Below are 26,868 nucleotides of genomic sequence, written 5' to 3' on the forward strand. Positions count from 1 at the left end.
ATATTTTCTTTTCCGGCTTTATATATCACTTTAAATTTAAAAGGTTGCAACCTGAGGAGCCATCTCTCTATTCTGGCAGGAGGTTTTGACGTGGGTTTGAAAATGGTTTCAAGGGGTTTATGGTCGGTAACCAACTCGAACTCCAGACCCATCAGATAGTAGTAATATCGCTCCACGGCCCATACTAGTGCTAGGCTCTCTTTCTCGGTCTGCGAGTACCTCTTTTCCGTGTCCGACAAGCTTTTACTCGCGAACGATATAATTTGTGCCTCATCCTGATCATCAATTTGCAGAAGTACCGCCCCTAGAGCTACTGGGCTTGCATCAGCTATGACACGCGTTCTCTTCTGAGGGTTAAAATAAGCAAGATTAGGTATGTTCGATAGGGCCTGTTTCAACTTGTCAAACGATTTCTGTTCGCTCTGCCCCCAATTGAATTTGCAGTTTAATTTTATTAAATTTCTCAATGGGTCTGTTGTATCGGCGAGGTCCGGAATGAACTTGCCCACATATGTCACTAGTCCCAGAAAACTCCGCACCTCTTCTTTTGACTGTGGAGCTCGGAAGTCCTTGATTGTTCCAACCTTGTCGGGGTCAGGTGCTATACCTTCGTCAGAAAGTAGATGGCCCAAAAATTTTAACTTTCGTATCTTCCAAATGCACTTCTTTTCGTTCATCAGCAAATTGTTATTTTTAAAAACGTCGATTACCCTTTTTACAGCTTCGTCATGTTCTTGTTCAGTTTTACCAAATACGATAATATCGTCTATATAATTAAAAGCATTATTACAGGAACATAGCAGTTTTTCTATTACCCGTTGGAAGATTTCGGGAGCTGAATTTATTCCGAACATTAACCTCTTATACCTGAATAGACCCTTGTGCGAAATAAAAGTAGTTATATAGCGGCTAGGTTCATCCAGCTCAAGTTGATGGTATGCCCATTTAAGGTCGATTCGTGAAAAAAAACTTTGCGCCTTGTAACTTGGTCATGAAAGTGTCAAAAGTGGGAAGGGGATAGTTTTCCCGCCGTACGGCTTGATTTGCCCGCCGCATGTCAATGCACAACCTCATTTCTCCACCTTCTTTATGCACTATGACTATCGGCGATATCCACGAGGAGGGCCCCGAGACCGGCTCGATGATGTCTAAAGCAAGCATTTGGTCAATCTTATCTCCCACCTGTTTCTCTAATGCAATAGGTACGCGACGCATTGGTTGTTGTACAGGTTTGACTGTAGGGTCTATTGATAGTTTTATTTGGACCCCCTTCATCTTTGGAAACGGTTGCCCAACCTCTACACGATTTACACCTAAACCCAGTTTTAAAACTCCAAGCTGCATAGCTGTGTCACGTCCCAGTAATGATTGGCACCCGTTCTTGATAACATAAAAAGTTGCTATTTTCTCTGACTTCTTACTCACTGTAATCGGCGCTTCAAATACTTGAAGCACGTTTAGAACATTATCTGATGCATAGGCTTTGAATTGGGCTAATGAATTTTCTCTCTCGTTCCATAAAACTGCCGCATTTTCTCGTAACGTTTCCCAGTCGTTTTCGCTCAGCAAATTCAGGCGTGTGCCCGAATCTATTATCATCGGTATTGTGCAGCCTCCGATACCACATAGCAGTTTTTCGTCCATAGATGAGTTGTTGAAAATTCTGAAGCAATTTACTTATTCCTCTTCTTCGTCCATTTCAACATTTCGCACCTTGTATGTTTCTGATCGTCTTTTCTTCGGCGAGCTTTGTTCGTTGCCAGTAATTTTACGTTTCTTGGTTTTGCATTTCCTGGCAAAATGTCCCATTAACCCACACTTATTGCACTTCGCTAACTTCGCCGGCATTTCGAGTCGTTACTACGATGCCCCTTTTTGCCACATCTTCCACACTCATCATTTTCATGTTTTGCGCTGTGCGATTTCGTATAAACGCGATTTACTGCCTCCTCTGCCGATTTGGGAAACATTGACACGGATTGTTTAGCAATCTGCTCATAGATTTGGCAGGTGTCCACTATCTCACTTAAACTTTGCTCTTTCTCCAATAGTTTTTTCTTTAGCTCGACTGGGGCCCAGGAGTCTATGATTTTGTCTTTAATGTAAATTTCATTTATTTCCTCTGTCGTGTTGCCAAACTCGCACTTTGACACTTGATGTCGGAGACGTAACAAATATTTGTTAAAGTTTTCACCCTCGATAGGTGATAAATTTCTGAATAGATGTCTCTCGAAAGTGGAGTTTCGTTTCGGCGAGAAGTACTCATTGAGTTTGGCTACTAATACGTCAAAAGGCTTTACGCCTTCGCTCTGTTCGACTAAAGCACCGGGAATATTGAATGCTACTTCTTGCAGCTGTGGGCCGCCCAAGTGCAACAATTTATTTTTCATCTTTACTGCATCACTTATATCTTCGGCTTGAAGATATAGGGAAAATGATCGGAACCACTTTTCCCATTCTGACCTTATGAGTGCCTTGTCAATACTTTCGCACAAGAATGGACGGATTTCCATCTCGATGGATTACTTGTTTTTGGCGTATGCGCTTTTAATGTATATGCCGATATTACGCCTGATGTTGTTGTCAAAATTTAATTAGTCACCCTCAGCGTATTTCTATGTTCCCGTTTGCAAAATTTAATTCGCCACCCCCGGTTCTACAATTGTTGACTTCTTCGCTATTTAATCTGAAATCAAAATGAGTTACTTACGCTTTCATGTATACGTTTATATGGCTCTATACATTTGAAATATGTGTATACATACTTATTTGCACAATCAAATGTGCTGCCTCGATATTTACATAAATATTTCCAACAGCCCTGAATTGTTCACATATGCCAATTTAATGCGCCTCTCGGTGGTGTAATTTGTTTTGCAAGACTTTTTTAGTCGCTCGCGCACTCGCTACGTATAAATAATTTTCCCAATACTGAATTCTTCACAGTTTTCGTACATGTGACAATTGAATGCACTTGCCCGTACTTGTAATATTTCGTAAGACTTTTGCAGTCACTAGCGTACTCGCTCACGCACACTCTGAATGGTAACACAATTTAATGTGTCACTTCCAATTAATCTGAAACGAAACATGGATGTACTCGTTACTCCGTCTACAACGAGTGGATTTTTCCTTTTCTACGAGTTTCACCGAAAGTTTGCAAAGAAAAATGGCCGCCATCTTTGTGCTCGCAACCTGTGCTTAGCAGAAGAAATTTTCCAAAGCCATTCACTTTAACTTTCGGCATCTCTCCATCCCATCCTCGTCGCCACTGTAATAACTTACCCTTTGCTCTACTTTTCGGTATTAAATAATAAGATAATAATTATGCTACTGCACAGGAAAAGTGTATTTATTTGCGATCGTTCAGATTCCACTTGACAACCTCACACGCCGTATACAACTGAACTGACAACTACTCGCTACCCCAGTATCGTCGTTTCTCACATTCACACTGACATCGTTACAGGTCTCTACAGATAGTATAATAGTATAGTATAATGGAAAAACATAAAAAATTAAAACAAAAAAAAACAGAATACTAATACTTAACGGATAAGCGAAACACTAACAATTAATTAAGTAAAGAATGTTTAAACAAAAGCACTAACAGGTACCGGATAAGAAAAACACATACTAACGGCTATTTAAGAGAAAATTATTTGGAAAGAACCTAGACTAATCTCAGGCAAAGCACAGTTTTTTCTCACCGTCCCCGAAGTAAGGTACAAGAAATGTAAAATTCATAAAACTTGCGGTGTGGATATCTAAAAAGGACACAATAATTCAAATTTTTTTTCTTTCTCATAAAATTATCGAAAGACAGTTTACTCTTCATATCCGGCGTTTTCGGCCTCAACATATACAGCTACGACTCCCCTCTGGTGACTATTGATCATGGGCATGGCTGGATCTTGAATGAACACTTTAGTCTCGTCCACGTGATTGACCTTAACTACTTTAACATAGCGTTGGAAAAACTAAGAGAGACAAAACGGTATGAGATCGAAAACGAAGCAGTGAGGACAGTTTTACAATTCCACCTGAACCAGACTAAGCTACGTCTTGAAGAACTTCAGATGACCAAATTGAGAAAGACACGTTCTATTGAATGGATCGGTTCGGCATGGAAATGGATAGCTGGCTCTCCGCCTGCTGCGGATTGGGACTATATCCTTCGAAGCCTAAACGAGGTGGTGACCAACAACAACCACCAATATCGCGGCAATGACAAGCTCTTTAACGGAGCCCGTGAAGCAATTGAGAAAGCAAATCAAATGATGGTTCACATTAATGCAATCAGCAAGAGTGTTAAAGAAGAAAACCTTTAACTTCTGGACCTAAGTAAGGTTCTCATCCTTAAAGAACAAGCATCAGAGGTGGTGCAAGCGTGCCAAATGGCAAAAACGGGCATCGTGAACACGAACCTGCTTGATCGAGAGGAAATTCATAGACTTATACTCGGAGAAGAGTCCTTACCATACCAAAACTCAATCGAGGCTATAAAACACGTATCGGCATCCGTATACTCGAACGGAACACTTCTTCTGTATGTTCTTTCCATGCCAAAGGTGAAGCCGGACAGCTATCGACTCTTAATGACATGAGCTGCTATTATAAATGGACACGTGGTACTCGACTATGAGAAAATGTTGATAAATCAGGACGAAACGTTCGGTATTAAAAATGATTGCCCGTCCATTGGCAATTACTCAATTTGCGCACCCAAATCGTTGGCTAGACTACCCGAAGACGGATGCATAGCGAGATTGTTAAAAGGCGGAAATGCGAAATGTCACTTCGAACCATCCAGCAGCATAATCATAGAAATGATGGACGAGACATCACTATTCCTAACGAACTTTTGGGGTAAAATCCAGGGAAAAAACTACGAAAACGTCCTGAATGGAACATATGTCGTTTTGCTCAACAACGAAACCATCGTAGTGGGAAACCAAACGTTTACCAGCAGGTCGACAAGGATGGTACAGGCTTTGCCACCTGCATTAACAAACATGACGAGTAATGGCCTGAAGCTGAATTTGGACTACATCCACGAGCTTAGCGTAACAAACATCCGACACCTACGAAAATTGGGCGAACCCTTTCACTTTTCGCTGATTATCGACACCGTTGCTTTGACGATCCTTGCATCAATATGCTACGTAATTTGGAGGAAGATTACTACAACTATCTCCTTTCCCAAGCTAAATCGCTCAATCAAACAAGATCAGCCAAACGCCCACTTCAAAGAACTACGTCAGGAACTACCTCATCAGCGGGACGCAGATGTTTAAAGGGGGGGGGGGGGTAGTTAATACGGGGGCTAACACACATACCTGTGTGAATGTGCTGACGCCGCACTTCCCCAAACACGCGCATAACTAGTGCGGGTAATTGAACTCGCATGCAAAAATAATCGAACATACGTTAGCATAATTGAATCTATGGGAAGCGCAGCGTCAGCAGTTAATTCAGCCGGTTAGACAGTAAGTCATAGTATTAAGAAATATGTTGTATTCATTCCATTTTGGACAGCGGGAGCAAATGGTAAATACACTTGTACAAAACTAATTATTGTCTTTTATTTTAGGAAGGACAACTTTAACTTTTTCGGGCTCACGGATGTGAGCTCGATGACTTATATATTATAGTGATTTTAAATATATTAGTGGTATTCATCTAAACCGATAACTTTATCAAGCAGATAATCTTATAAGTTTACGCACTATGTTACATGAACGACCCACACTCTCTTTTCGTTTACCCTGCCTACACACGACAAACACATCCGCGCACATGTGCGCCAACATTCTCGCTATCGTTTGTGATTTTGTACTCAAAGCGTAAACATGGAAGGGAAATTTATTTATATTTTACTTGTATGTATGTACATACATATACATATAGTAATTTAGCCTCATTTATCAAAAATTCAATTAACGCACATGGCTTGGACGCATTTATGCGCGATGTGCACACTGCAAGCATCAACACAAAATGAGGTTGTTGTTTTTGTTTTCAATGCGATGCTCGCACACCACGCTACCAAACGACAAGCATGCTCGCAGAAAATCAAAATTTTTTGATTTTTGGCGAGCATGCTCGTGAACCGCCGGATATGTTCGTCGTGTGTAGTCAGTGTAACACTTGCGACAATAGTCATGTTTTCTTTGGTTATCGAGGTCAGTATCACTAACTTTATATTACTAGCACGAGGATAAAGAAATTCTAGAAACTAACTCATCAAATGGGAAAAAATTATATTTACGTGATAATATCTATTTAAATAAATGCACATATAACATAAAGGCGATTTATTTGAAGCAATTTTAAAGAAACAATGACAGAATATCTGTTTGTGTATGAATTCATTTGTCACTGCTATCAAACTGTGCGGCTAAATTATCAGTGAAACAAAACAAACAGAACGGGCAATAATTGAACCAGATCTCTATCAGGATCATATCGTTTTTGTTGAATTTGCGTGCAAAATTTTTATGCGGTTCCCGATTATTGCCCAAGATAACATAGCTAGAGTTGCGACAGAGTTGCATTGGCTGCAGTTTATCAAGTTTATTCAGTGAAATCGCTGGAAAAATTTATCAGAAATGCGTAAACGAGTTTCCATACAAATTTTGACAGTTTATTTATAAGGTTTACACAATTATAAGTTTATACGGTTTATAATGCATTTATAAGGTTTGATGAATACCCTTATTAACTTTTTAATACAGTTTCAAATTACAAGTACATTAGTTTTTTTCGCAATGTCTATATATTTAGGAATGAAACAATTAATTTATTAATGCAGTTTTAAATTATGTACCAGCTGGCATATCGAATAAAGATAGTGCATCTGGGTAAAAAGTGGTAGAATGTTGAATGGATCTGCCACAATCGCCACCAACAACTGTCGCTTTTGCCTCGTCAATAAGTCGCTCCAAGTACGAGAGCTTTTGCTCGACAACGCCCGGACCAAATGTAGCTGGAATGCCAATATTTGTCTTAACATACGTTTTTTTTTTTGCCATATTAGCATAAAGCTGAAGGCTATATATTTGTTCATAGTCCGAATTTTACCGAGCAAGCATTTATGTAATACATAATGTATGTTCAACGACGAAGGAAAAGCGGTAGTTGTTGGTCGTTGGCCACGTTTTATCCAGATGCACTATCTTTATACGACATTCCGGTTGGAACATAATTTTAAACTGAATTAATAAATTAATTGTTTCATTCTTAAATATATATGCATTGCGAAAAAACTAATGTACTTGTAATTTGAAAATATATTAAAAAGTAAATATATTTAAAATCACTATAATATATACTTACGGTGACCATATTTATGAGAGCCGAATACGGGACAAAAATAATTGTTCAAATTTGTTCCACAACAGCTACAGATCTTTTTCAATGATCCTAGATGTATTAGCCCTGAAATGGTATCCTTATAGTAACATAACAAATCTGTAGGATAATTTTCTCGAGATTTTTACCCCGTAAAATTTGTTACATTTTAGTATAATAAAGTGCAATTTTAAGTCGCTAAGGCTTACCATTAATTTTTGGAATTTTTTTTTCGTTCGACCATTTTTTAAAACAGCACTTTCCACTCGCACTTGCACTTTATAATACGCAATTTTAATAAATTACAAAAATGCAAACCAAAATTTTTTTTCGAAAGATTCTAAATATAAAGATTGAAATTTTAGTGAAACCTTGCAGAACTAATTTTTATAGTTTTTACATAAAGTTGAAAAATTGTATTATATGGTAAAATAAATAATAAACATTAAATAAACCAAGGAAATATAGCCAAAAGTTACTAAAATGTCGGGTCCTAATTCCTGTTTTGGTCACTGTATGTATGCCTGAATTCGAATCACAGGCATTCAAATTAGAAAATAATAACTTAAAACTGGTTCAAGGCATGGAAATACTGTAAACGGGACAAGTACAGGGCATTAAAAGAAATACAGAACATTTGGCGTCACGTATAAAATAAGTAAACTAACAGGACAATGGGTCAAAAAAGAGGACTGTCCCGTATAATACAGGACGGATGGTCACCGTATATATACTATTGAAATAATTACAATGCGTACGAATTTTCGTCTTCTGAAGTACATTTTACGGTTTGTGAAGTACATTTCATGGTTTCTGAAGTAAAATGGACTATCCTGAAGTACATTTGATGGTTTCCGAAGTACTTTTGACTATCTGAAATACTTTTTACGGTTTCTGAAGTACAATTGACTAATCTTAAGAACATTTTATAGTTTCTGAAATCCTTTTAATGGTTCTGAAGTACAACTGACTATCCTGAAGGTACATTTTACATTTTCTGAAGTACAATTTATTATTTTGAAGTATTACTGTTTCTGAAGTACAACTGTCTATTCTGAAGTACATTTAATGCTTTCTGAAGTACTCTTGGAAAAGGTGTAGTAAATATTGGTTTTTCAAGCTCAAAACTCATTGAGCGTTGGCAAAACATGGGGAATAATGTGCGGGCTTTGGTAATAGTTTGCGACAATGCCAATGTTAAATCCAATAGAGAACATTTGGGCTAAAGTTAAAATGGAAGTAAAAGCGAACCTGCCTGTGTCAAATGTTCATCCCTCCGGACTTTGCGAACAGAGATTACAGTATTTGGAAACAGTTATAGATAACGCGAAAATAACAATAATTGAGGGAGATTTCACAAGGGCTGTACCGCACTCAACTAATTTTCATACAGAAGCACTTGCATTTTGGGGTGTAATGTTCCTTGGTCGCATCTTTGTTTACTTACATTGATAAATGTTGTTTTTAATAAAATTTGATTTTCAGTACCCCACAAGACCTCATTTCAAATTTATATTATCTTATTTTGAATCTACTTTTTTCTCATTTTGAATTTACTGTTTCTTATTTTGAATTTTCACATTCTCATTATGAATTTACATTTCTCAATATCAAGTTATAAATTCCCAATTCAATTTTAACTTACACTGCTCAATTTCAATTAACGCAATCTCATTTCAATTTACTTTTTCTCAATATAATTTTACATTTTCTCAATACGAACTTGAAAAGGTGTAGTTGAAGTATTGCACATATAATTTTTTTTACTGGCGTAGTAAAATTTATGACTAACAGAACGTAATTTGCCAAAGAACCTAAACTCGCTATAAATTTGTTAAAGCCGCCGGCGGTAGTAAATAATAAGTATAGTTTCAAGCGCTAGTAAGAGAAATACCGGAAATTACCTTCAACAGTGTTTAACATTCCAAACTGTTAAGTTTTAGGCACTTCGTTAAGAATTACTTTGTTTGGTTTCCTCACACAGGGAGTTAGTGAAATACAGATATACAATAAAATCCTCGCATAATTCACATACATGCATCTTAAAAGTGTACATACGTAGGTACTTCTACTACCCCGCAAGCGAAAAAATTTCAGTTAATGCGATCAGGGCTGCCGACTATACTTAGCTATGAAGTACCATATTGGGGATAGAAAAGTGCCAAAATGTGCCAAATAAAAAAATAAAAGTGCCAAAAAAGGTGTAATTCTTACTAGTTCTTCTCATTTAGCAATAAAATTACAAACACATTACTAAAACAAAAGTCCAATGCAAAGTAATATAAACCAATTGAAACACTATAGAAATTAGAAAATTTTAGTTGACAAAAAGATGTACACGTAAGGATTTCACAAAAATGTATTGGAATATTATTATTTTTCAAAAGGGCCACTTTGGCACTTTGTGCCAAATTGAAAAACTAAGTGCCATTAGAAGTAAAATACGGCCAAAAATGGCACGGTTTGAACCAAGTTGACAGCCCTGAGTACGATGTGTTTCTTCTGAATACTGTTAAGGCGATGTGGATAATGCTGCATAGTCGTGTGCCATGGGATGGTAAAAGTAAACGGAAAATAATTGTCTATAATTAACGTACCGGAGTGGTCTAATACAACTCGGAGGTAGAAGGTCCGGTTAAATACAACAACTGCTTTACCGATCACATGTTATATGCATAATGTCGAACTCGACGATAATGATATGCTGTTGACATCCATATATTTAACAACGGGTTAAAATAGTTCAGTTTACATTTAAAGTACTTTTCTATGTAAAGCAACAAAATAAAATCTTTATAGGAGCTGTTTTCATTACAAAGGCTTGCTCAAGCAGCTGCGGTATGGTACCGCGCGTTATAACCAGGGTTACCACTGAAAAACTTTCTTTCCTACCTAGAGGGGGTTGAAAAACCCAGCAAAATGGCTTATTTCCTACCATTTAAGAAAACGGCGTTTGACGGCAATAAATACATTTGTTTGCTGTTTTTATACCTAAAATAGGGGTTCCAGGTAAACAAAAAGATCAGAATAATAGATAGTATATACATAGCACACATAAAAATTTGGTGCGTGCTTTTAACCAGTGAAATGTGTGGCAGTGGAACCACATTTCCCGCTCATTAAGTACCCCCGCCGAAGAAGTAGTCGGATTTCAGCGAGCCCGAAAGAACAACTGGTACGATGAGGAGTGTCCGGAAGCTGCAGAGAAAAAAGATGCCGCCTACAGGACCACGCTGCGATCGGGCGCAACGCGCGCTATGTGGGACCGCTATAGGGATCTGAGAGGGGAAGCGAGACGTATTTGCCGCAATAATAAGAGAGAGGCCAAAATACTTGAGTGCGAAGAGCTTGAAATGCTGGCCGACAGGAAGAATGCCCGAAAATTTTACCAAAGAGTTAGGCGACTTACGGAAGGTTTCAAGACCAGGGCGTACTCCTGTAGGCTCAACAATGGAGACCTAGTAACCGATGCTCAGAGCGTACTTAAATTATGGAGGGAACACTTCTCCGCCTTACCGAATGGTAGCAGCACGGAAAGTTATGGAGAAGAAGAACCCGAGCCCGCAGTCGATGATGACGGAGTCGACGTTCCACCGCCTGATTATGACGAGGTACGAATAGCAATAACGCGGCTGAAAAACAACAAAGCTGCTGGAGCTGAGAGCCTGCCAGCTGAGCTATTCAAACACGGTAGCGAGGAGTTGATAAGGTGCATGCATCAACTCTTGGTCAGAATATGACCAGATGAACGCATGCCCGACGACTGGAATTTAGGTGTGCTCTGCCCAATCCACAAGAAAGGTGACCCCGCCATTCGCGCCAACTACCGCGGGATCAGCCTTCTAAGCATAGATTACAAGGTCTTATCGAGCGTATTGTGTGAAAGACTGAAACCCACCGTCAATGAAATTATTGGGCCTTATCAGTGTGGCTTTAGACCTGGAAAATCCACCATAGACCAGGTATTCACAATACGCCAAATCTTAGAAAAAACCCGCGAGAAAAGGATCGACACTCACCACCTATTTGTCGACTTCAAAGCCGCTTTAGACAGCACTAAAAGGAGTTGCCTATACGCCGCTATGTCTGAATTTGGTATCCCCTCAAAACTCAAACGGCTGTGTTAAATGACGTTGAGCAATACCACCAGCTCCGTCAGAATTGGAAAAGACCTCTCCAAGCCGTTCGCCACTAAACGGGGTTTCAGACAGGGCGACTCCCTTTCATGTGACTTCTTTAATCTGATATTGGAGAAGATAATAAGAGCTGCAGAACTGAACCGCTCAGGCACAATACTTTACAAGGGCGTACAATTGCTGGCTTATGCCGATGACATCGATATCATCGGTATCAAAATCCGCGAAGTCTGTTCTGCCTTTTCCAAGTTGGATAAGGAAGCAAAGCGAATGGGGCTGGTGGTAAACGAGGACAAGACGAAGTATCTCCTGTCATCAAACAAACAGTCAGCACATTCGCGCCTTGACACCCACGTGACTGTTGACAGTTATAATTTCGAGAAAGTAGATAATTTCGTTTACTTGGGAACCAGCATTAACACCGATAATAATGTCAGCATGGGAATCCAACGCAGAATCACACTTGCCAACAAGTGCTACTTTGGACTGAGTAGGCAATTCAGGAGTAAAGTCCTCTTTCGACGTACGAAAACCACGCTCAATAAGTCACTCATCATTCCCGTGCTGGTATATGGCGCAGAAGCATGGATAATGACAACATCCGATGAGGCGGCTCTTGGGGTGTTTGAGAGAAAGATTTTGCGGAAGATTTACGGGCCTTTACGCGTTGGCGACGGCGAGTACCGCAGACGATGGAACTATGAGCTGTATGAATGGACACCGACGCTCCAGCTCTGAAAGTATTAAACTCGGAACCCGCTGGTGGTAGCAGAGGAACAGGGAGGCCCCCACTGCGATGGAAAGATCAGGTAGAGAAGGACTTGGCTTCACTTGGCGATTCCAATTGGCGTCAGTTGGCACAGAAGGGAAACGACTGGCGTGCTTTGCTGAACTCGGCCAAAATCTCTTAGGCGGTTACAGCGCCAAATAACAAGAAGAAGCTTTTAACCGGACCCACGTACCGACATGTAATTCGACCCGTTGAACACGAATCTCACATCCGTTCTACGCCCTCAAAATTTCGAATAAATTGCGAAGGGGAAAAAATCCGCATAGTTTATAGTTCTAATAGAGCCTTCGGAGTAAATCGCGTGAAAAATCGCACGGTTAGGCTTGCCAAATGCCCGGCTCTAGGAGCCGCCGGTCTGGGAAAAATGTGCGCGCTGCGGGTTTGCCATTAATTTCTTCAAGTTGCGGTTAAAACCGTTGAGATCCTCCGATTTACGTGTATTTATCTTATATGGCTAATAAAATTACCAAATAACTACATTTTCTGAAAATTCTGTGGTATTTTCCACGTTTGTGTTTTATAAAATTTGCTTTCGGATTTAAACAACAACAGCTTTTATTTGAAATTGCCCTTGTGCACATTTGTGCCCGAAAAAAAGTCTGGGCTATTTCATGCACAAAGAAGAAGACGTTTATGACCTAAAAGTGGAACGCATTCGCTCTCTATTACCCATTTATCTAGCGTGAGGAACGCTTTCTGGGCTGTTTTGGGCACCCGCGGGCTCGTGTAGAACAAACCTAAAGTGACATACTACAACAAACCAAAGATTTTTGCTGTTTTATAAGCAAATAAACCTACCAAAATTTTAAGCGTCCTACTATTTATCCTACCAACGAGAAAAAAACCTACCAATTTGGTAGGAAAAGCCCAAAACGGCAACCCTGGTTATAACTCCGTATGGCATGTTTGCTCATGTATGGATATACATGCATACATTTGTATGTTGTTAACTTACATACATATGCCTCCACAGAATGCTATATGTGTATTCTTGTAATACTAGATATACATACTTCGTTCGAAAGCAGGTATGCTTTTCTTATAGAAGTGTGTGTAAATTTCAAAATAATTTGCAAGAACATAAAACCTAAATGTATACTATGCACTTAGCTTTAAATTTTAACCTTTTTCGCAGCTTCCTATGAAGATAAACATCTAAAGCAGGGATCAGAAGATTGGCACATTTGTACAGATTTGTACATTTTAACAGTTACAGAGTGGTGTTGTTTGGAAAGTGGTTATTGAGCTAAACTCATTGGCGAGTAGCTATAGTCAAAATAAAGTCGACTCCTAAAGTTAAAAGCAGCTTTTTGACATAACTTTCAATGGGATATCTGGTGGCTTTTAACTTTAGAGTCGACTTTATTTTGACTATAACTGCGGGCTATTATTTCTAGACAACACCACTCTGCGCCTGCCAAAATGTACAAATGTACAAATCTGTACAAATGTACATTATTTGGTTAGATTGCAGCTGTTATTAAAGCTAAATGTATTGTAAGCAAAATGTATAAAAAATTGGTAAAGGAAATTCTCACAGCCGCAGTAAAGTCGAAGCAAATGAAATTAAAATTAAATAATGTAAATAAAATATTTAAAAAAAAACGAGCTTTTTCGCACATTCGCACAAACATAGCAACGCTTTGCTCTATATGAAACAAAAACAGGGACAAAAATGAATAAATGGAACATAACAATGCTCAAATTAAAATAAAGCGCACAGCGCTTCAGCGATGCATGATTCAATAATAACGGGTGATTTTTTAAGAGCTTGATAACTTTTTTTAAAAAAAAAACGCATAAAATTTGCAAAATCTCATCGGTTCTTTATTTGAAACGTTAGATTGGTCCATGACATTTACTTTTTGAAGATAATTTCATTTAAATGTTGACCGCGGCTGCGTCTTAGGTGGTCCATTCGGAAAGTCCAATTTTGGGCAACTTTTTCGAGCATTTCGGCCGGAATAGCCCGAATTTCTTCGGAAATGTTGTCTTCCAAAGCTGGAATAGTTGCTGGCTTATTTCTGTAGACTTTAGACTTGACGTAGCCCCACAAAAAATAGTCTAAAGGCGTCAAATCGCATGATCTTGGTGGCCAACTTACCGGTCCATTTCTTGAGATGAATTGTTCTCCGAAGTTTTCCCTCAAAATGGCCATAGAATCGCGAGCTGTGTGGCATGTAGCGCCATCTTGTTGAAACCACATGTCAACCAAGTTCAGTTCTTCCATTTTTGGCAACAAAAAGTTTGTTAGCATCGAACGATAGCGATCGCCATTCACCGTAACGTTGCGTCCAACAGCATCTTTGAAAAAATACGGTCCAATGATTCCACCAGCGTACAAACCACACCAAACAGTGCATTTTTCGGGATGCATGGGCAGTTCTTGAACGGCTTCTGGTTGCTCTTCACTCCAAATGCGGCAATTTTGCTTATTTACGAAGCCATTCAACCAGAAATGAGCCTCATCGCTGAACAAAATTTGTCGGACGTAAAGCGCGAAACACATTTCGAACCGAACACTGATTTTGGTAATAAAATTCAATGATTTGCAAGCGTTGCTCGTTAGTAAGTCTATTCATGATGAAATTTCAAAGCATACTGAGCATCTTTCTCTTTGACACCATGTCTGAAATCCCACGTGATCTGTCAAATACTAATGCATGAAAATCCTAACCTCAAAAAAATCACCCTTTACAAGGCTAGATAATTATTGACAGCCGCGATGACTCTCCCTTACAAAAAGTTGCATTTACGAAGGACAGAGAAAGGGGAAGAATGCAATCCCTTGTTGCGAAAATGGTAGTAGGAAAGTACGCAAAGTAGGCATTTGTAGTAAAAATCCTTTTGTAAATTCTAATGTATTTGCAGGAAATCTGGCATTTTAAACGAAATTTTGAACGAAATATTAATAAATATATCTACGTGAATTACGTAATTTATGTGCTATTTAGCTGTATAAAAACTGCAAAGGGACTCAAAATTAAAATAAAACTCGTATGAGATTTATGTAAACATCCAATTTAAAAACAATTTATGTTTTCATCAGTTAAATGTTCTTCATATGCATTTACTACGTTTATACGCACGTATTATTTGCAAATAACAATTTGCAAAATGATAAACTTTGCCGTATAAACGCTGAGTTAATTTTTTATTTGCAAATAACTAAATCACGCAAATAAGTATTGATTAGTGGTACTATTTGCAAATGAGCGCAAGACGCCGATATTCTTAGGTTTATTTTCTTTTTCGATGGTCATGCCTTTTTATAATCAGGCAATATTAAAAAAGAACTTTTCACATCGAATAAACAGTGAGTTAGGTATTTGCAAAGCTTATACTTCTATTTCACAGCAAAGCTACACTTTTTCCAAGTAAATTTGCAAAAAAGCAACACGATGCCACTGCTAAGGGAGCGGTGCGAGACAGACAACTGTCAGTTTATCGAACCTTGTATTATTGAATCATTGCAGCCATAGTTGCCAACTAGGTGCTTTAAGCACTAGATTTAGTGCTTTTTGAAAATTAAAACGCCAAAAAAAATTACTTAGTGCCTAGTGCCTTTTTAGTGCTTTTTTTGAACTAATATTACTCCGAGATAGTAAAACCCTGAAATAATTTGAAATATTATAAGCTGTGGTGTCTCATGAGGTTGCGGAATTTACAAGAATATACAAATTTAAATGCACTAAAATACAACCATGATTGATAAAAAGCTGACGATGCAAACCCACCTTGTTGAATTCTATTCGCGTTGAAAATGCTAGTACGCAGGTAAGTTAGGTATTTCTTTTTTTCTTTTCTAATTGTTTGTACAAATATTGATTTTTTTACCACCTGAGTAAAACTTATCATTTCTTGGTGCTGAATCCAAATCTGGCCGTACAATTGCTCTAGTACTAGACTTTTTAGATATCCTACCCCCAGATTGCCAAAAACACGGTTTTTTGGGATATTTGAGGTTATATAATGAAAACATCAAATTTTTTGCTCATTTCATTATTTTCGTTTGTTGCGATTCGATTTTTCTTTCTCGAGATATACTAGTTTTAATAGTACTTAGGTATTACGTCGTAAGCATGAGTCATCATAGCATGTGTAGAGGCTATTCAATCGTTATGAGCGAAAACGTTTTGTGTATTGACTTATGTATGCACGCTTGTAAATATTGTTAATTTTTTGTTTTGTTAAATACAAACTGTTACGAAAAAGGCATCTTTTGATTTAAAAAAAATTGGTGCTTTTAGTTTGGTAAAACGCTTTTTTCCAATTTTTGGTGCTTTCTGAAAATCAAAAGTTGGCAACACTGATTGCAGCTATGTTGTTGTTGATGCTATGTACCCTGTGCGGAAAATCTCTAGTTTTGAACTGGGGCGCTTCTAGTACATTTAGAACCACTACTAGTTCGCGATAAATCTCTTTTGCATGCAAACAACTGGCGAATTTAACACAGCGATGTCATAGGAATTGGAAATTGTCCCCCGCTGCATTACCTTTTCCATAGTTCAGAACCAGTCCTAAATTCGACATATGGGATCTAGTTCGCTTTGCACCCCATTTTCTATAGTTTTGAAACTATACTGGGTAAACAAAAAACGTAACAAGATGTTTTCTTTTTGGGTTACCATGGTAGCAATTTTAAATTTTTTGCAGAGAAATGTACTTTCAATCTGAAATCAAATTTGTTTGAATGAATGTAAATTTAATTTTGCATTTGAAAACACGTTTACATACCTTTGGCTGTAGCTGAATTTGCAGAGGTGCTGACTGTTATGAAGAAGCATCTGCGACGTGCAGACTGAAAGCGTATTTGAACGAAAAACCCGCCAAGCAAAAATCTATTTAAAGTAAACAAGCCCCCCGCTGCATCCCTTTTTCAGTAGTATCGAACTAGTTCAAAATTCGCCAGATGAGATCTAGTTCGTTCAGCATCCCTTTTTCTATAGTTTTGAACCAGTTCTAAATTCGTCATTTTAGATATAGATTTCTAAAATTGTTTTTTAAAAGTACCACATATCGCCGCTTTTGAACTGGTGGCGATCTAGTTACTATCGGACTGGTTCGTTTTTGGCGATAAAAATCTAGTACGGAACTACAAATTTGGTTCACCAGTTCGGGGTTTCCCTACAGGGTATGAATGTATGGATATGTAACAACCTTGTGTATGTACATCAGTGTTGCCAGGTCAATGAAGTGGGAAATCGTCAGTTTAGTTCTCAAAAATCGTCATTTGCTTGTAAAAGTCGTCAACATATAAAACAAATTAATAAATAGAATCAGGAAGCTCTTTTGGTTTTTTTTTATTTATTCTAACTTCCGTTTGCTATGAGTAAAAAATAAAGAGTTTAACTTTTTTACGAATTTTTAAAATTCGCATTACTTTTAACAAAAATTGTTTTAATTGCAATAAAATCGTATTTTCATCTTAATTTTTTTTCAAACTGCCACTTAAATTTGTGCATTAAAAACTGTTCATACTTACAAGTTTTTCTAAAGAACTTATTCATAATTCCCTTCGCTCAATAAAATATGTACGGTACAGTGGAATAACGCCCTCCGAAATATCTCCCGTGGGTTTTATTTCCTTTTTAGGAAACACCGCGGGCGTTATTGCCTTTTTGGCTTTATTTCCTAAAAAAAGGGAAAGGCTCTTGTTTATTTTAGAATACATCCAAAACCCCCCGTGTTTTATTCCAATACTAAATCAAAATTAATTTGATGATTACATTAAATTAAATATTTGTTTCCCTTTATTATAAGAAGAAATTCAAATTAATGATGACTTTTGTCGGTGGACCTTATTTCTATTTCGAAAGAGAAATAAATTCCGCGGGCTTTATTTTAGTTGTCTGTGTAACTATCTTTAAATTTGAGAACCAGCCAAATTTACACATAAAGAAAAAATCTTCAAAATGACGACCAAACTTTCAACCTGGCAACACTGATGTACATATGTACATTTGTTGCCACTATTTGTCTTTTCCGACCAAATTTGGTCGCTTCTTTTTCATTTTGTAGGTTGGTAGGCAAAGTATGATTTTGGGCGGATAGTTGAATTAAATTTTTAAGTTCTTATTTATAAAAATATATATTTCAGACATCATTTTGCATATAAATATTTGCCAATTGTACCTTTCAAACATTTGCCAATCCTGCCTTTAAAAATAAGAAACCTAATTGGTTTGGCCACTGATGGAGCCAATGTTATGGCTGGAGACTTGGGCGGGCTGAAAACATTATTGAGTGCAGAAACCGATTTATTTTGTATAAAGAGCACATGCCACTCGCTTCACCTTTTCTCAAGCTACGCTGGTAAAAAATTGCCGAAAAGCATTGATACACTCTGCCGCAGCAAATATAGTTTATTTTCCCACAGTCTCAAGGGGATACATGAACTGAAGGAATTTTAGGACTACTATTCGGTAAAACCCCACAATATCTTGGGTATATCTCAAACACAATGCTATTTTTTATTTCTATCGTATATTTTGCACATAATTGCCCAATCTTAATAAAGAGATGCAAGCTGAAAGCTCTCGTTTGCCATACTTACCAATATGCTAATATCAAAGCACATTATCTCGTAATTTTGAGTAACTTTATTAAAAAAGATGCGGTCAGTTACAATATTAATATTGATTTGAAAAATGAAAATAATCATATCAAAATATCTGACATTTTTGTTGGAACAAAAGCTGAGATGTTTATGAAAAGTAATGTTAATTGTTCTGAAATTTTTGAACTTAAGACCAATATATTAAAGTTTTACATAGAGTTTTTGGACCAAATAAGATTTGATTTCAAGCGTAAAGATATAAAACTTTAAAAATGTTTCATATGGATTCGGATGTAGATTTTTTACTCACTAGTAATGGGAAGGGAGGGCTAACCTTGGGCAATGGCGCAATTTCTGTGGCGCCAGCGCTCTAACACCAGTACTAGGTATTAGGTATCTTCGATTTCACATATAATGTCAACACGTGCCTGCCTCTCCCCGAGAAAAAGACTACAACAGGTAAAATAGAGGAGCAACTTGGCAGTATGGGAATCATCTATTCCACTTATCAATTCCAAACCCCAAAATATAAATTGGTCAGTTAAATTGGTAAGATCGATTGATATCTTATACCAGGGGCTCTTAAACTTTTAAGATTTCATTTTATGGAACCCCATATCAATTTACTAAAAATCGAAGGCAGTGCAATTTAAATATGAATAAAAACATTTACTAGAAATAGTATACATACTTTATTTTTTAATGTGAAGAATGAAATTGTTTCACTGTTATTAACTATTGTATAAAATAGTAGTTCGATATAATGTCTGAAAGCTGCATGCGCATTTCTGGGGTAGCATCCAATTTCGACATGAATTTGTTTTTTGTTTAAGGGTCCTTCCATTGAAAAGAGGAAAACGACAAAAAATTTAAATATGCCCTAATTATCTCTATTTCAGTAGCCACCTCTGTTTAAATAACTACATTTAGAAACTTTTATTTCATGCATAAGTACTTTACACCAGCCATAAGGAGATGTTCCAGCAGTCACAACTTTAAATATTTTCTATGAAGATTATATAAACCTCATTTTTATTGAAAACGAAAGCGTATAATTCATATCTCAAAACACAAATACATTGTTCGTCCAAATTAAGTCTTTTGGCTAAAATTCATCTTTGAGTGCACAAGGGTAAAATAGAGTTATTTTCAATGTCCCACCAGTCACATTCATTCAAATGATAGTTACATAAAACTAAGAAATCGTTTGGTATTTTTGTTAAAGCAATTTTATATATTGGTTATCATTTTATGTTAAAAAAATATCTTCCGCTGTTGTATAAGTTCCGACGGCATAGTTAAAATTTACAATTTATGACATTCTGGAGTAAAATGTCCCACTAGTCACAATGGAATGGCCCATAAGTGTAAGCTGAAAACGCTGTTGACAGAATACGTTATGACAGAAGGAAGCAAAACTAAAATGGCCTTTTTAGCGACTTCATGATATTTACTGTTAACACTAACCCAAAACTCTTTCAGAGACACAGATTAAAATGTGTGTTTCAATGTCGAAGTACTCTGGAGAGCTATGAATGCTTCATAAATGGATTTTGTACCAAACCGATATTACTACTACCATCCGAAAAATAATCTGACTAAGATTCCAGGTGATTTACCAAGTGCCTAGTTAAGACATTTCACATTTCATTTGGCAATTCATCGCGTTCCTTGTGGAAAGTTTTATATAATTCTTTGGCTACAGCGGCCAACTGGCCATACAGGTTAGAAAAAAACCAGGTAGCAAACGCAAGCACTCAGTACAGCAATCATACCAACAACAAGTACATATCGTCGCCTGGGTAAAAGATTGTCGTATGTTGATTTCAGCAGGTTGTGGGAAATTGCGATTGAAGTTTGGAATGCAATTTCTCAAAAATGCGAAGATAGATATTCTCCTAAGTCTCTGGAAATGTTACTAGTTTACAAAATTCTTAAATTATTTAATTATTAATGTTTAATGTTAATTAGCTTTGAGTTTATGAAGGATTTTCTTTAGTAAAATTTTGTCGTAAGCGTCATTTGTCCACAATTTGGCAGCCACTTTGTATGAAATACGACAAAATGAGATCAAAATTTCTACAAAATTAACGACACCTTTTACTAATATCTCGGAAACTAAAGGAGATATCCAAAAATGGTAAGATATTGATTAGTTTAATATGGCTGCATCACTAACAAAATTTTCACAATTATAGAAAAATTTGTAGTCAATATCTCGGAAACTAAAGGAGATATCTAAAAACTGATAACACCAATCGTAAGACTTTATTTCAAAATATATAACTGTATCTAGAACTAAAAATCGTCAAAATTGCGCCTACGACAATCTTTCATCCATGCAACGATATGTATGTATACTTGAAAATAGATAATTGCGTCTCGGTCAAGCTGTTTATAGAACTTTTCTGTGGAACTCAAACCTAACGCCGGGTTACTTGAGGTTTTTATTTTTTTACTCGTTTTTTTTAGTATGAAACTAACAAGTATTGTACCATTTTACAGTCCTGATTAAGTGCGCGAACTTTTAATGGCACTTGCCAAGGCACTTTAGTACATTTTTTTTAAAGGAGGGCCTTTCTAAGTCGACAAATTATAAAGATTTTAAATTCATAGTTTAACAAATAGTCTTAATTCTAGAAAACTTAGGGCAATTGTGTCGTTATTTTTTACTTAGGTTCTAGAAATGTTATTTAGGGTTAAGGTTCCCAAGCTTAAATGAACAAAAATAATAAAAATGAACCACAATAACCGAAAAATGGTTACAGTTTGACCAAATTTCTAGGTTTTTCTTAAATGCCCATAATTTTCAAACTGCATGGGATAGATTTTTTTCTGATTTTTCTCATGATGGTTACAATCAATCCTGTCACCCCGTTTCGGCTTGACGTTGAGTTCTGGGACACCCTGTATACAAAGCCATTGCACAGATAGTCTACTATTGCACTACTTAAAATTGAATGACACATTTTAAAACTTTTAATTTAATTACAGTACAATAAAATGGTTACAAAAAAACGAGTGACATCTGCCTAAATTTTTCTGAGGAAAAAGAGCACAAAGTCACATGCAAGAGCTATGGCCAAAAGTTATCAGTAGCAAACAAGTCAACTTGTTCATTATTTCGGCATATGAAGCGGAAGCACCCTACCCAGATTATTGCGAGGCAGACTGGAAACGTAGTAAATGAAAATAATAGCGAATCGAGACCTCCCCCTCCACAAAGTCTACAACTGCAGCAAACCAACCAGCCAACCATTCAACCAATTGCACGGTACTTTAATAAGTCAATTGCACTGAAAAAAAGGAAGAAAAAGAGAGGTAGGTTCTTAAATTGATTGTTAAAGAGTACCATGCCTTCAGCATTGTTGAAAGTTCGGAATTTAAAAAATTTGTTTATCTTTTGAATCCAAATTATCACCTACCAGCGAGAAAGTCGGTTTCTTCAACTCTATTGATAAACGCGTACTCGGAAGTAATGGAACCGGTGAAAGAACGATTGAAAAGGGCGTTTGCTGTTGGTTTAACAGTAGATGGCTGGACTTCGCGAGCACAAGACCATTTTTTCAGTGTTACTGCGCATTACATCGTTGACGACGACAAGCCAGCATTTCTGGCATCCGATTTGCTGACTTGTATGTCATACACAAATCGACATACGGCTGTCAACATAACTAAAATGTTAGCAGACGTATTGAAAGAATGGAATATTGCGCATAAATTTACTGTCATTGTTTGGGATATGAAAGCGGCTGTGCGTGGAGGAGGTGGGAGGCACTGGGGATGTTTCGCCCATACGTTGAATTTAGTTGCGCAGTCTGGCTTGAAAGAAGTTGGAGTGGTTTTAGAAAAAGTGAAGGCAATTGTGCGACTATTTACCAAAAGCAGTTACGCCAGTTCGCAGTTAAAACAGACAATGGAGGGTATGCAGATGCAGCCTCTTAAGGTAATTAATTACGTTCCGACATATGAAATGTTGAAGCGGTTTTTAATGTTAAAAACTTCACTGATCTCATCACTGGCTTTAATTAAATCTTCTACGCGAGTTAATGAAGAAGCAATGTAGACATTTTGGCAAATGACGAATGGGTAGTTATTGAGCAAAGCATTGAGATAATGGAGATGTTTGAAATTATAACAACTTTGATAAGTACGCAAAATCATATTAGTTCTTCGACATTCATATTTTACGTTAAAGAGCCGACAAAACATCTACACTCATTTCGAACTGCAGAACTCGTACTAACAACGCGCAAACTAGTCCTAAAATTTGGAGAACTTAATGACCGTTTCATAGACTTGAAAAAAAAACGTATTAATTTCACAGGCTACAGTTTTGGATCCGCGCTTCAAAAAGTTTGGATTCATAAACGAATCAAATTATAAGACCACTGTACGGATGCTGTACAACAAATTCGCAAGTGTAAGAGTTCAGAGTGACATCTCCTTAGAAAGTGACGTAGACAGGGAAGAGGAAGTAAATCTTACTAATATACAAAATCAGCGATTAGATAAAGTGCGGAAAGACTTTGATGCGGAAGTTCAGCAAAATTTAAGGCAAAATTAAAACCAACTCGCATCTGCAATAGTAGAACTAGATAAATACTTAGCTGAACCTATGCTGCCCAGGAAAGGATAAGAATGGCAAATATCACTGCCCATTGCTATGGTGGAATCAAAGAAAACACATTTATCCAAGATTATACGAAATAATGAAAACGAGACTATGCATGCCAGCGACCTCAGTCCCTTGTGAACCAATTTTTTCGTATGCGGGACAAATTCTAACACAAACAAGTAAGAAAGTCTAAGTTCGGGCGGAGCCGAACATTAAATACCCGGCGCAAATATTAAATATGTTTTTTCACCTTTCCGAAACCTTCCGCTAGATGGTAAGCCGGGGTGTATCAATTTTGAGTAAATTAGCGTCCTTCAATTTCGAAATATTGAAGTTTCAAGCATTTCTGAAATTTACCGTTATATGAGAAGCGGCCGTTATTTTAGTCCGATTTCAATAATTTGCTTATATGTGGCAAGCACAATAACCACACCGAGTTTGGTACAAATTGGTAGAACGGTTACCGATATACATATATGTGATCATAAGTGGGCGGTGCCATGCCCATTTTCCAAAATTTTACCATAAACGTATTTCTTGGTAAAGAATTGTTGCAAGTATCAATTTTGAATAAATTAGCTTCAATATTTACTGATTTATCGAAGATTTTGTATTTCTCTAAATTACCGTTATATGGGATGTGGGCGTGGTTATTGTCCGATTTTAAAAAGTTTCGGCGATTTTTTATGCTGTACCAGGGCCAACAACTGTGCCAAGTTTGGAAGAAATTGGTGCAGCGGTTACCAAGATATACACATGTAACCATAAGTGGGCGTGGCTACGCCCATTTTCCAAAAATTTATAATATTCTTATTTTTCGTCGAAAAATTATTGTAAATATCAATTTAGAGCGAATAATCTCCAGTAGTTACTAAAATATCGCAGTTTTCGTATTTCTGAAAATTACCGTTATATGGGAGGTAGGCGTGGTTATTGTCCGATTTTTAAAATTTTCGGCCATTTGGTATGCTGTACCAGGACCAACAACTGTGCCAAGTTTGGAAGAAATTGGTGCAGCGGTTACCAAGATATACACATGTAACCATAAGTAGGCGTGGCTAAGCCCATTTTCCAAAAATTTATAATATTCTTATTTTTCGTCTAAAACTTATTATAAATATCAATTTTGAGTGAATTATCTTTAGTAGTTACTAAAATATCGCAGTTTTCGTATTTCTGGAAATTACCGTTATATGGGAAGTGGGCGTGGTTAAAGTCCGATTTCGCCCATTTTCAATACCAACCTACCTTGGATTAAGCGAAACCTACATACCAAATTTCGTTAAGATATCTAAATTTTTGCTCGAGTTATCGTGTACACGGACAGACGGACAGACGGACAGACGGACAGACGGACGGACGGACGGACAGACAGACATGGCTTAATCGATTTCTTTTTTCATCCTGATCATTTATGTATACATTTGTCTATATCTATCTCGATTCGTTTTGGCTGTTACAAACAACCGTTATGTGAACAAAAATAATATACCCTTGTGCACAAGTGCGCTCGGGTATAAAAATAGAAAACATAAAGTCATCCAAATTATCGAAGATGGTGTTTTTAAATTATAACATAGATAATAATGTTTTTTGAGGATGAAAACCACTGTAAATACCTTAATTTTATAAATGTTACAAGATAGCAATACTGTTTACAAGACTGTGTATGTGTACCTTAAACTTAATATAAGTATTTATAAATATGTATTGTAATTATTTACAATGAAATATTTATTGTAAAAACAATGTGTCATATGTATACAAGTTTTTGAAACATAAAATGATAGTTTTAAACTCGTGTCATATGAATTTTACTTACATACACTTATGTAGTGTATTACACATTAAACGATTTATGCATTTGAAATATTTTCGTTTTGTTTATGTTTTATATGCAATATAGCATTGCAATGCATTGTTTCAACTCAATAAATTATAAAATGGATTCACTTCCCCTTGGGTAATTTTTTACAGTGAAGAAAAAACGGTAAATTATACATACTTATATAATTTTAAACTTAAAAAGGTAACCTAAAAAAAGGTAATGGGTAGGTGGTACCCAGAATTATAGGCAGGCTCTCGTCTTGGTTACCCACCAGATTACCTCAACCGGCTTTAGGTGTTACTCCAGAGGTAATAATGGGGTTACAGTTATTAAAGTTCTTGGTTACCTTTTTCCTCTATAAATCCCTTGAAATAAAAAAAAAAATCGTTTAAAGTTAAAAAATGTATTAACTCATAATTTAAAATGTGTTCATCAATCTATTTGAGTGTGATATTAGAGTTTAACCAACTGAAATTATACAAGTCTTCTTTACCTTGTCATAAAAACCATATGCATGTCCTAATCATGTAACTCGGTATGTGGACGGCTTAAAAAAGTTTGATCACATATCGAAATGGAGGGCAAGTCTGTTAGCATGTGAACTCCAGGACTACTTAAAGGCAAGAAGCTGTATTTTTCTGTTCCGGCTTATCTCTACAAAGACGCCCTTCTACCTCTATGAGAAATGAATATTCCCGAAGTCTGAGCGCTCAAAGGATCTTATTGTACCCAACTATAACTTTATAACATCGACTAGGCTCTTTTTCATCAGTGCGATTAGAACTTGGAATTCTATTCCAATCATAACAAGACGCAGTTTAAACAAGAGTACTTAAAAAAAAGTCATATATTCTCATTTCTCCAATTAGCTGGAGCGACCATCAACATTAGTTTAAGTCTTAGTTTAAGTCTTTATATTTTATATTAATTTGGTAATAGTTTATGTGTTATTAATTTCAATTAATGCAAATTTTTGTTGTGCTAAAAAAGAAGAAAATTCTTATTGTACTAATGGTTCTTGTTTAATAATAATAATAATAATAATCACTCTGGTGAGCTGCTACCTGTCTCCAAACGACACAGTCCCTGTCTTTAGGGAAAAGCTCGAAGACCTTGAAGACGAATTCCGCGATATAACTGGCCACATAATTGTTGCTGGAGATTTCAACGCAAGAGGCGTGGAATGGGGTATGCCCCAAACAAACACCAGGGGAAGACCGGTCCTTGAAATGGCAGCCCGCATTGGCCTGACCATCCTCAACACCGGAACGACCCCTACATATCGAAGGCGGGGTTTTGGATACTCTATCCCTGACATAACCCTGGTCTCAGAAAGCCTTCTTCGAAGGGCTGACGGATGGAGAGTGATGGAAGACCTGAGTGATAGCGACCACAACTACATCCCCTTCCAAGTCACTGACATAACGCGAGGGCAAACACGTAGAAAACCAGGATGGAACCCGTCTAGGGTCGATGTTCGCAAGTTCGATACGTCACTCCTAGCAGATTCCCAAGGTATTTCACCCACAATGGGAGAGATCCACAACAGGGAGTCTTGTACTAAGCTAGTCGAAGAAACTATGC

General features: G+C 37.0%; 1 protein-coding gene across 3 annotated transcripts in view; it reads right to left on the bottom strand.

The window, feature by feature from the left end:
- Positions 1 to 26,868, bottom strand: part of LOC118745713 — a 337,897-nt gene that overhangs the window by 169,197 nt on the left and 141,832 nt on the right. The window contains exon 1 of one of the 3 annotated variants that reach the window (XM_036479329.1): positions 9,258 to 9,387. The exons of the other annotated variants lie outside the window; for them this stretch is intronic. Within the exon in view, the coding sequence (XP_036335222.1) occupies positions 9,258 to 9,276 (19 nt within the window). The 5' untranslated portion in view covers positions 9,277 to 9,387. Of the gene's footprint in view, positions 1 to 9,257; positions 9,388 to 26,868 lie in introns of those variants that run through there. 3 annotated transcript variants of the gene reach the window in all.

This window comes from Rhagoletis pomonella, unplaced genomic scaffold (assembly GCF_013731165.1).
Source record: "Rhagoletis pomonella isolate Grant_MI unplaced genomic scaffold, Rhpom_1.0 Rhpom_scaffold_00009, whole genome shotgun sequence".
In the NCBI taxonomy this organism is placed as follows: Eukaryota; Metazoa; Arthropoda; class Insecta; order Diptera; family Tephritidae; genus Rhagoletis; species Rhagoletis pomonella.